Genomic DNA, 12,195 nt, shown 5'->3' on the forward strand with positions numbered 1-12,195 from the left:
TGTTTTCTACCATAGTACTATGGTAGAAAATAGTAATGAATGAAGTATAGTAATAATGATAATAATGATAGTAATGAATGAACTTTAGGTTGTTGCTATTTTTAGTAGAAGCAATGGACAAAGCCATAATTTAACAACTAGGTAAAAGATTTACCTGAATGTTATTTGTTTTTTTTTTTTTTTTTTTTTGGTACTGGGGATTGACCTCAGGGGCACTTGGCTACGAAGCTACATCCCCAGCCCTATTTTGTATTTTATTTAGAGACAGGGTCTCACTAAGTTACTTAGCACCTCACCATTGCTGCTGAGGCTAACTTTGAATTCTCGATCCTCCTGTCTCAGCTTCCCTAGCCACTGGGATTACAGGTGTGCACCCAGTTGTTATCTCCTTTTAAGTTCTGTTTTCCTTCATAGTAACCATGTTGCTATTAAAGAGCCATTTCTAGCCCTTTGTTTTCATAATTTCTATGACTTAGGATTTATAGAAATATTAATTCCTGAACTGCCCTAGAAAGATATTGACTAAAATTAGCTAGTAAAAATGAAGGAAAGTTCAAGTGATAGTAATTGTTCCAACCATTTCTTGTTGATTATCTCTCATCCTTAGGTGGTACTTTGCTGTTATCTCTGTTTCTGGGGTTTTTGCAGTGACATTCTCTGTGGTATTTGCATACGTGGCAGATATAACCCAGGAACATGAAAGAAGTATGGCTTATGGATTGGTATGTGTGTTTATCTTATACTTGGCATCTGCTGAAAAATACCTTGTTAAAATATCCCTTATTATAAGGACTGTAAATCTTTGCATTAAAAGATTTTATTTTTTGCAAAAATACATTTCAAAAAAGTTACTGATTAGACATGTTTAAATTGTTTTCAGTACAAAACCATGTAAGTTTTGATATTTAACATTCAGGAGATATTTATAGGCCTCATCAGAATTGCAATTATGGTGTTTCAGCCTTGTGGAATTATTCTTTTTACCAATTTTTTATTGTCGCATTATAATTATACATAATAGATTTGTTTTTCCATATTTGTACATGTACATCCTCTGACAATATAATTTGGTCAATGTCTTTCCCCAGTATTTCTCCTTTCCCTCCTCTTCTCCCTCCTCCTGGTCCCTTTCTACTCTACTGGTTTTCCTTTGATTTTCATGAGGACTCTCCCCCTCCAACCCACACATATACACACTTATTTTCTTTCGCTTTCACATATGAGAGAAAACTTATTTCAATTACCATAATGCTCTCAAATTCCATTCATTTTCCTGCAAATGACATAATTTATTCTTCTTTATGGCTGAATAAAATTTTTTGTGGAGTTCTTTTTTAACAATTCTAAAAATAAGGAAATATTTAACATGTCATGAGTTAAAAAAATTACTCAGGGAATGGGGATGTGATTCAGTGGTAGAGTGCTTGCCTGGAATGCAAAAGTCCCTGGGTTTGTTCCCCAGCACCACAAAAAGATAAAAATAAAGGAAATAAGTTTAAAAAAAAAAAAAAAAAAAAAAAAAAAAGCTCAACTTTTTGCACAATGGCAGTTAAGTCTGTTGCCTATCAAATCTAGGAATAGAATGGCTATCATAAGCACAATAATATAGATCATTATTTAGGTAGGCAGAAGTAGGATAGTGATGAGTTTCAACAAATATGTGATAAATAAGGACCAACTATTGTATCAGACTGAATCTTAAGTTTTATAAGAATTTGCAATCTCTGATTCAAAGGTCCCCAAAATAATGAATCATGGAATTAAGAGATATTTGGGAAAAAATACCTATAGGGAGAAGCTCACAAAAGAACTAATGTTTTCAGTTGTAGACTTAGTTGGTAGGATTTCCCCCCATCGTTGTTTTGGTTTTTTTTTTTTTTGTTTTTTTTTTTTTGCGATGGGGTCTTGCTATATTGCCCAGGCTGACCCTTGGACTCCTGGACTCAAACAATGCTCCCACCTCCATCTCCTGAGTAACTGCAACTATAGGTGTATGCCACTGCACCTGGCTGGATTTTTAACACCAACTATATTGAGGTATAGTTCATATACCAAGAATTCATCTATTTTATGTGTATAGTTCAGTGAATTTTGGTAAATTTATATAGTTTTGGGGTGGGGGAGGGTTGATTGAAGTAATTTCGCCCTAGTCAAAGCTTTTAGTTAACACTTTTCAACCCAGAGGCTTTACGTATTAAAAGCACATTCTGGCAAACAACCACTTAATCTAGAACTAATGTGGATATAGATACAGAGGAGGAAGTGATCTTTTCACCCTGTTTCTGACTAGAAAGAGATTGCCACAAGGTAGAGATAGTTGAGGAGAGGAGAAATGACACGAAACACCTGTGATTGGACCTTTGCTTACTGCTTCGCACATGTGGTCTCTGGATGCCCTCAGATATCTCACTGTCCCTCACAGTGCAAGCCATTGTCTTTTCCCCTACATAGAGCGCTACTCAGACTCAGCAGAGCTGTTTGAGATCACAAGGGCACTCAGAACAAAATATCACCACAATCTGATTTTTAGAACATTTCTGACAGCCTGAAGAATACCCTCAGTCCTGTTTACCATCCTTCCTCTGACCATAGGCAGCTAACAGACTGCTTTCTGTCTCTGTGGTTTACCTGTTCTAGAAATTTCATATAAATTAAATAATACAAAACATGATTGACAGGGAGGAAAGTGTTTGGATACTGCTCCATGCCCACAGCCCTTCCTCAACTGAAACTGTTTTGTCTTTTTCTGTTTTTGTAAATGTGTTTTACCTGCTAGTAGGATTTTTTTGTACAGACTCCTCCAAGGCATAAAAGAAAGTTTGAAGCCACTGCCCTGAGATCCTTTTATGTACTTTTTATAGAAGAGCCTTATGGCTTATTCCTTTTACTTTCCTGCAAAAGAGAGAACAAGTAGTACAGGTAGAAGAAGAAGGGGAAGGTACAAGAGCAGCTTTGACATAAACCAGGATTAAGGCGATGATATGGTGGTAAAGTAAAGGAGTCAGGTAATCCTGACTAATCTCTTTTTTTTGTCCTTAATGGTTTCAGGTTTCAGCAACGTTTGCTGCAAGTTTAGTCACCAGCCCTGCAATTGGAGCTTACCTTGGACGAGTGTATGGGGACAGCTTAGTGGTGGTTCTAGCTACAGCAATAGCTTTGTTAGATATTTGTTTTATCCTCGTTGCTGTACCAGAGTCATTGCCTGAGAAGATGCGGCCAGCATCATGGGGAGCACCCATTTCCTGGGAACAAGCTGACCCTTTTGCAGTAAGTTTCTTCCTTCTCTTTGGCAAAAGAGTAGATGCATAATTCAATACAGTGTTAATATTTGACTTTGGATGTTGTTCATGGAAGACATCTTGAAGGGTGTTCTTTTGTTTTTGGAAATAATTTTTAGAATAGTTTGGGGGTAATAAAATAAATTTTATCATCCTTTTATCAAGTCTTTTTAGTGTGTATGTATTGCCAAAGGGAATCTCTTGTATCTTTAAAAGTCATTTATTGTTTTTGTTGTAAAATCTTATTTTAGTCTTTCTTTTTATTGTTCTAGTCCTTAAAAAAAGTGGGCCAAGATTCCATAGTGCTGCTAATCTGTATTACGGTGTTTCTCTCCTACCTACCAGAGGCAGGCCAATATTCCAGCTTTTTTTTATACCTCAGACAGGTAAAAGCCTTTTCTATCAAAGTGAACTTTTCTTTCATTGTTTAATGCCATAAGAAAAGTGTTTAATCTTTTAAAAAATTTTTCTTAGTTGTCAGTGGACATTTTATTTATTTATTTATATGAGGTGCTGAGAATTGAACCCAGTGCCTCACATATACTAGGCAAGCACTCTACCACTGAGCTACAACCCCAGGCCAAATGTTTAATCTTGAAAGTGCTAAAATCAACCGAGAACTTTAAAATGAATACCATTTTATAAACAACAGTTAACTAGACTTAACATTGTTTAGTGTATCCAATGTTCCTTATACATTTCTTAAGATGACACTTTGTATAGTGAGATTTGGGGCTTAGGCAATAAGATGATTTTCCCTGTCAATCTAGGTGGTCTGAGTTTGTTTGCTGTTTGTAGAGGTAATGGGATGCTTTAATCATTCACTTCCTCCAGTTTCTTTTTGATGTATAGCATATGTAAGGAGAACAGTTAGCCACAATGAGAAAATAAGCAAGTTTTTCCTCCTTAAATACTAGGCTTGCTAGACAGAAATCAAACCTTTATCAACACTGTACAAAACATGAAACACTGCAATATTCATTTGTAAAATATTCTGAATGCTTAATAGTCCACAATTTATTATATCCAAATTAAGGGACCTTTACCAGTATAAATAGGTACTTTTAATATGTTAAGACTTCTTGGATTTCCTCTGAAGAATCCTTTCCTTATAAATGAATTAAATTTTGAATCAAAGATGAGTTAAATGTGAATTAAAATCTTTTGTTTATAATTTTTTGGCCCAATTGATGTTAATGTACAAGTAGCTGCATTAGTGTGGTATTTTTATGATTTTTTAAATTAATTTTACTTGTTCTGGAAACCTTCTAGATAATGAAATTTTCACCAGAGAGTGTTGCAGCATTTATAGCAGTCCTTGGCATTCTTTCCATTATTGCACAGGTGAGTTTCTTTTTTGTTAGAGTGATGTCATAGAAGGTACCCTGGCTGATCATCCAGATGAGGCCTCAGAGTGATGGAGTCACTGAATTTAGGAGTGCAAGGTTTGTAGGTTTAGGAATTCAATTGTTAGTGTAGCTAGTTTTGGTCACACTTTTGAAACTGAGATATATTTTGTGATTTTAAAACTAGTTTATTGATATGTATTAGTGCATAACTATGTGTTGCCCTATTGGTCAAGGAACTTTTTATCTGTTAGCCCTTGTTCTACTGTTGATTGCCTCATTCAACAAATACCATGTGTCAGGCTCTAGGGAATATACAGTGAAGTTAACTAAATCCATGCTGTTGTAGAATTTACATTCTAGTAGGTAAGACAGAAAATAAGTATGTCCATGGAAGCACATTAAGTACAATGAAATTTACAGAGAATAGGGGGTAGGGATATATAGAGTGAGACTGGGGGAAAGGTATTATTTTATCACTGGGAATCTAGGGGAAGGTTGGGAAGGATGGGAAGTCCTTGCGAACACAAGGAGACATTAGACCAGATTCAGAGGGAGGAACTGTAGGAATATCTTGAAGGAAAACTAAACAGTAGGAATAGAAATAAAAACCTGAGGGGAGACTCTTCTGGCATGTGTAAGTAAGAGAGCAGAGAGACCAGTATGGCTCTAGTGGCATGAACAAGAGAAAGAGCATTAGGAAATAAAGTCTCAGAGGTAGTGAGGGATCAGATCCTGTGGGACCTTGTAGGTTGTCATAAGATTCGAATAAGACAGGAAGCCATTGAATGTTTTGAGCAGAGGATTGACATGAAAGTACATATCTCAGAAGCCCAGTTGGTAAACAGTGGTTTTTGAATGAACAAGATAATAATCAATGTAGGAATTTGGATTTTCCTAGAAATTATTTTATTCCTAGCCTCCAAACCATCTCTGTTTTACAATAAAATACTATTCCGCTCTGGTGACCAAAATTCCCTCACATAGTTTTTCTCTTTTCTATGAAAAATTTCCATCCCTTTCATGCTATTGGCTTTCCTTTTTCCAGACTCTGCATATCACTTACCCTAAGTTAATTCTCTTTCCCTTCATAGACTCAATCTACTAGATTGCAGCTTTTGTTTTATTCTATTTTTAAGAAAATGAAAGATAGGGTTCTTTTCACTGGTCTCTAGGAGGGTTTATCTTCTTTATTAGGAGTGCTTCCACAGATCTCATCATTTATGAATTTTTGGTAGGTTCAGTGATAATCTTAAAATTTAAATTTAAATCCTGTAATATATGTTCCTAATGCCTCCACACATAAACATGACATTGAAGATTGATACTATATCTAACTTTTTTGTTATATCCTAAAAACTCTCCATCTGGAAAAAGATTGCATTTAAATATTTATTCCTGGTGTCAGAAAAGTGCTCTTCAACTTTGGAGGAAAATATATTGTACCTTATATATAAAAACAGCTTAAAAACATTCACACCTACTTTTTTAAAAAATATTTTTAGTTCTAGATGGACACAATACCTTTATTTTGTTTATTTAGTTTTTGTTTTTGTTTTTGTTTTTGTTTTTTTATGTGGTACTGAGGATTAAACCCAGTGCCTCACAAATGCTAGGCAAGCACTCTACCACTGAGCCATAACTCCAGCCCCAAGCCTACATTTCTGAAAGATAAAAGGTATACAAGTTAATTGGGTAGAGTTTGATGAATTATAAAAAGTTAAATCAACCTTGTAATCCTGGGTTAAATCCACTGTGGTCATGATCATCTTTTTCATATATTGCTGAAATTAGATTTGGTATTATTTTGTTTAAGATTTAGATCAAGCCTGGTATGATGGTGCATGCCTATAAACCAAAGTACTTAGGAGGCTAAAGTGGGAAGATCACAGGTTCAAGTCCAGCTAAGTAAAGCGATATCTCAAAAAATAAAAAGGGCTGGGGATGTAACTCAGTGGTAACTCAATTCCTATACTGCAGTAAAAGAAAGAAAGAAAAAGAACAGGACAGGACAGGCTAATATTTACAGTAATGATAATTAAGAGATTGATAGCTGTAAGGTCTTAAGTTGCATTTTGTACTTAACTGATCATGGCAGCTATAGGCACCTGATAAATTCAGGCAGTAGTGCACTATAGATTGAGAGATGAGTTGAACCAGATACTTTACAGGGAATGTGTACTCTGTTCAGCAGATGACACCTGGCATCAGGGATACAGGATGAAAAATAGACTCTGAAAGCTCAGAATCTGGGGCCAGACATGTAAATAAATAAAAAAAGGAGAAGAATGTGGTTGGGTTTTTGTACTATGTAGATCACTGCAGCAGCAGAGTCCTGAAGGCAGTGATATTGGAAAGGAACCAGTAATGCTCCAGCCGGCACTGCTGGCACAGTCAGCCTCAGTACATACAGACAACTACAGATGGTCTTTAAATGCCCATTTAGCTTTTGTTGCTTACATTAAAACCAGTTTGGGGGATGAAAAATCACATTAAAAGCAGAATCACATTAGCAGCCTTCAAAAACAGGAAGATAAGAATATATACACTACAGTCTGCATATGACTATGATAACATTTTTATGTCATGTGGTTTACTGTATTACATACAACCCCAAATATTGAAGTATGATCTTGTATTCCCATTTACACAACATTGTAGAATTGACTTGTTCAAGTTAGTGTCTTTTTCCTAACTTTCCAGCAGCATGGAGCTGTTTGTAAATCCCCCTTTATACTTCTTGTTTAGTTTATTTCTTACCTGTATGCCTTTGTTCCTGCTATACTTTCCTGCATTCCTTCCTTTCTCTGGGTTCTCCCACTAACTTGGGCATATCTCTATTATTGTAAAGTTATACTATAATATAGTATAACTTTTACTTGTTATTTCTGATTATTTTTGCCTTAGTAGTTAGTGAGCTCTAATAGAGGTCTGTGTAGATTGTGAGGTCAGTGTTGTATACTTCTGTCATGCTAGTATCCTGCACTGCCTTCAACCCAGAAGGTGCTAAATTGAAGATCATTGGTTTTTTGCAGTGTTTCAAAAACTTTAAAAATTAGTAGTAAGCATTTTTAAAATGGGCGATGTTATAGGTAAAATTATATGTACCTCCTCCCCCAAAAAATTATTCCATCTGCAAACTGGATCGATCCACCTTCCAACAGGAGTCAAGTAATTGCTGTCATTATTGGGGCCTTTTCTCTCTGGCTTGTCATAGGCCCCATCACTTCTGTGGCAGGAACTCACATGCTAACTAAATAAATGTTTATGTAAGGGCACAGAATAGGTGATTCTACACATTCCTCTTCCTCAGTTCTTTCCTATCTAGTTCTCTATTTGTGGTGACTCCTAAATTTATACCTGCAGACCAATTGTCAACTTCCCATTTGACAAATCTGCTGAGCATCTAACTTTAACACAGTCAAAGGGGAAATCTGGATTTCTTCCCACCACCAGCACCAGTGTTCCTCAAGCTCCTTCAGTGACACCATCATCTCCTCTTTGTGTGTGTGTGTGTGTGTGTGTGTGTGTGTACCAGAAGCCTCAGCTTCATCATTTATTTCTTCTTTTCTCCTTATCCCATATCTAGTCTATCAGATATTTCCTCTCAGCTCCTAAATAGGTGCTGAATAGGAGCATTTCTCATACTCTCCATTACTTGGACTAGTCTGAGCCATGGCAGTGACCTCCTTCTGGTGTCTCTGCTTCCATTCTGTCCCCTCACTGCTCTTTCTCCACTTGGCCGAGTAATTTTTTTTAAATGAAAATTTAAACATCTCTCTTTCTTGGTTGAAACTTACTTTCCATCACAACTGGAAACTCATTTTTCATCTCCACTTGGTTGAGTATGTCACAGTCTAGGGCCTTTGTGCTTGCTGTCACCCTCCCTTGGAGTGCCCTCTCCCCTCAGAACTTCCCATAATGACCTCCTTACTCAGCTCTCACCTTTGATTTCACCTCCAAAAGACCTTCCCTGTCCATCCTAATTCAAGCAGCATCTCTATCACACTACCTGATTTTGTTTTCTCATAGCACTGACAACCTAGAATTTTCTTTTTTGTAAAATAAGCATGCTCGTGTCCATCTTCCCACCAGTAGACAGTAGTCTGTGTGCTGACTGATAGTTGTGGTGGATACAGGATATTCATTCACTTAGTGGTCTAGCATTCTGCCCTCCAACCTAGAGGAAGACTTGGACATAGTAGGAACTTAGCAAATACTTGTTGGTTGACTGACCCAAACCTATTTCAGTGTTAACTGTGAAGAAACTGTCATCTTGGTTGTCATTTAGCCTTTGGAACTTAGTTCTCTCATCTTCTAAATGAGTTAAGGGAAACCAATTTTTTATTCCTTCAACACACTGTATTAATTTGTTCCATTATTGAGTTGAAAATGTGATATATTTTAAATCACAGATGCTTTCCATAAAACCTTAAGAACTTGTAGGTGCTGGGACACAAAAGCTAAATGAGAAAAGTCCCTGCTCCTGAGAAGAAAATTGATGTTCCTAGTTAGAATGTCATGAAATCAGTTTCAGTGTCCTTTAGGTCTTTGGGTCACAGAAAGGATATAGGTAAGGGGGATGAGAGGTGGTTCTTAAGAGTAGAGGGTCTGCTATAGAATCTCTGTATGAAAGATGTTAGCCTCACAAAACACGGATTGATATATCTGAATATTTCCAGTTTTGATGACTCATGCCATGACCTTTAGAATATCCACCTTTTTGTTTCAGTAATCATGTCTATAAAATGGAAATAAGGCTAGTAATTGCACTTTTTTTTTTTCTTTTTTAATCTGGATTTGAGAATAGCTGCCAACAGAGCTAGCTGGCTTGGAAAAAGAATTATGATATGACTTCATTTTAGAAGCAGTTTTTGGTGATATTCATGATCTATGCTTGAAAGTTGCCAGCTTCTTTAGACCACATTCCTGAATGTGTGCTCCAGAGTATGCATCTGGGCAGTTCAGTCTGTTCCAGAGCTGAGGCTCACTAGTTCTCCATTTTCACTTCCTCATTTCCAGGCTTCCGCGGCAGCTATTTCATCATTGGTGAATCTCTGTTTTTTCAACAGTACTTCTTCCTCTAGGGTTGCATTGAACAATGACAAGAACTATTGTTTGCTGCCCTTGGGTTATTCTTGTGTAGTTCCCCAAAAGTTATCAACTTTGCATTATAGTTCCCTGTCACCTCCAGTCAAGTTGATGCCACAGAGCTTTGGGTGTACTTAGTTTTCTTTTTCATAATTAATGCCAGTATCTGATATATTCTTTAAATAAAAATCAAGAGAAATATTTGCATCCTAATTATTTCTAATATTTTAGTTATTTTTGTAATGTGGGCCACCAGTCCCCATGCAAGCAGGTTATGTATCTCAGAAAGAAGTAACAAGTATACCAGTTGCATTTGATTGGAGGAATGAGAGTTGAAAATATTTTGCCCATTCATCAGACTGGAAATACTAGTTTTATAGTGAACAGCTAACCAAATGTTTTCTTTTAGTTGATTTGAAATTTTTCTTGGCTAACTCCAGGCTTTTGTGAGCTCCCTTTTTGGACTATGGTCGCAGAAGAATGTAATCTTACAAGGTAGCCAAACCTTGTGAATCTCAATCTACACTTCTGTGATTTCACTGAAAGTCTTAGAGAAGAAAGCTATGAATCCTTTTGGTCAGAAGTCCTTAAAGTATCATTATTTGCTTTTTACTGGCATATTTGTGACTAAGTCTAATTAAACTGTTAATTGATTAGCTCAGTTTAAAGAATTTTTAATTTATATTTTGTGAGTTTTAGAGTGTCAGTAATAACAGTGATTTCCTGAATTATTCTTACCTCTTCTATGGACTTATTAGTTATGTAGTATATTTAAAACATTAGTTACAAGAGCAAAAAATATTTTCTAATATCTTAAAAATCATTGCTGGATTTCAGTTCACTTTGAAAAGAGATACAGGATATCCATTCACTTAAAATATTATTAAATGCTTCCTATGTGCCAGGCACAACAGTAAACACTTTATGTAAATATGTCCCATTCGTATGACCAAGTTCTAAAGTACATGCTGTTATCCTAGTCTTATGAGACAAAACCTTGAGGTTCAAAGTGGTGACTTGCCCAGGGTCATTCCGTTAGTCAAGATATGATCCAGGCAGTTTGTCCAAAGCCCATGCTTTTAAATACTGTATTTCTCCCTAATAATAAACTGTTCATGTTTTCAACAGATTTATTTAGGCTAAGAATTACGGATAGTCATTATACTCTGTCAGTTTTTCTTTAGGTCAGGGAATAAACATTTTAGGCTGACTTGGACCTGTTAAAAACTTCTCCAAATCATTATCAAGACCATCTGAGCTTACTTTTCTGAACTTCTGATTTAATCAGTCCTCAGTAGAAAATATAGAAAGTTTTACCTTTCACTTTTCTAACTCTGAAATTGGATCGAATGAGCATAGGGACTTTTCACCTGCTTATGAGGTCTGAGGGTAGTGATCTCAGGAATATTCAGGGCAGTAGTTGCTGAAAAACCAAATTGTAGAAAAGTAGTAATGGTCTTGTTATATTACAGAATAGAAGATATCACCAAATAGTCTTTCTTTTTAAAAAACATTTTGGTTTTTTCTTTTTTTCTCTCTTTTTCTCTCCAGACCATAGTTTTGAGTTTACTTATGAGGTCAATTGGAAATAAGAACACCATTTTATTGGGTCTAGGATTTCAAATATTACAGCTGGCATGGTATGGCTTTGGTTCAGAACCTTGGTACGTATAAATATTTTAGTGTTTGTTTCCTTTTATTTGCTTTTCAACTAAGTGATAGACTTTAATCTGTCTCTTGCTGTACTTTTCCTTCTAAACAGATAGTCCAGTCTCCCTCTTGTGTACTCATACTCTTCTGGAGTGGCTTGAGATACAAAGGAGACATTTTATAACTAAATGACTGGCTGAATTTTTGCATGAGATTATTGAGGTTTTGAATCTCTGAAGAGCGTTTAATTAAGATCAGAGATCAGTTTGTAACTAGGATAAAGCACACAATTCCATAGCAATGAAGCCCTGAAAGTTAGCATTATTTACCTTTTTTGTTTTTCTGGTAGGAAAAAAAAAAATGCTGTGTAACACCAGAGGTAGTCCCTGATGGCACAGGGGAAGTGAACAAAGTCCAGTTGCTTTGATCCAGGCTTCATGTTGTCTCAGCTTTTCCTGCAGTCTGGTTTCCTGCAGGGAGCTGATGATGATTTGCACAACTGGCCAAATCATCTCTAGACTTGGGTATGAGTAAACATCAAGAATTTGTTCTGATGGGCGATTTCTTTTCCAGTCTAGCTTTACAAAGAGGTGCTAACAACTTAAAATTATCTAAGACATTACTTTTAAGTATCAAGCCAGGAGCATCCAGGTTACTTTCTTTACAGGTTAAGAATTAGATCAAATCAGTGATACTGAGTAAGTCCATGGGAATTTCGATGAAAACTTGCTCACTTCATGTTTAGAAGCACTGTATGATGTTTATTTTTCTGTATTATACATTATCCTCAACGTAACTTCTCAACTTCCTGCAGAAATAACGTCCAACAC

General features: G+C 36.1%; 1 protein-coding gene across 2 annotated transcripts in view; it reads left to right on the forward strand.

Moving 5' to 3' along the window:
• Window positions 1-12,195, forward strand: part of MFSD14A (major facilitator superfamily domain containing 14A) — a 35,452-nt gene that overhangs the window by 19,424 nt on the left and 3,833 nt on the right. For both annotated transcript variants that reach the window (XM_079110766.1, XM_079110767.1), the window contains exons 5-9: window positions 608-722; window positions 3,049-3,267; window positions 3,551-3,664; window positions 4,551-4,622; window positions 11,267-11,379. In XM_079110766.1, the coding sequence (XP_078966892.1) occupies window positions 608-722; window positions 3,049-3,267; window positions 3,551-3,664; window positions 4,551-4,622; window positions 11,267-11,379 (633 nt within the window). The remainder of the gene's footprint in view (window positions 1-607; window positions 723-3,048; window positions 3,268-3,550; window positions 3,665-4,550; window positions 4,623-11,266; window positions 11,380-12,195) is intronic.

The sequence above is a fragment of the Sciurus vulgaris genome (genome assembly GCF_902686455.1).
Source record: "Sciurus vulgaris genome assembly, chromosome: 1".
Taxonomy (NCBI): domain Eukaryota; kingdom Metazoa; phylum Chordata; class Mammalia; order Rodentia; family Sciuridae; genus Sciurus; species Sciurus vulgaris.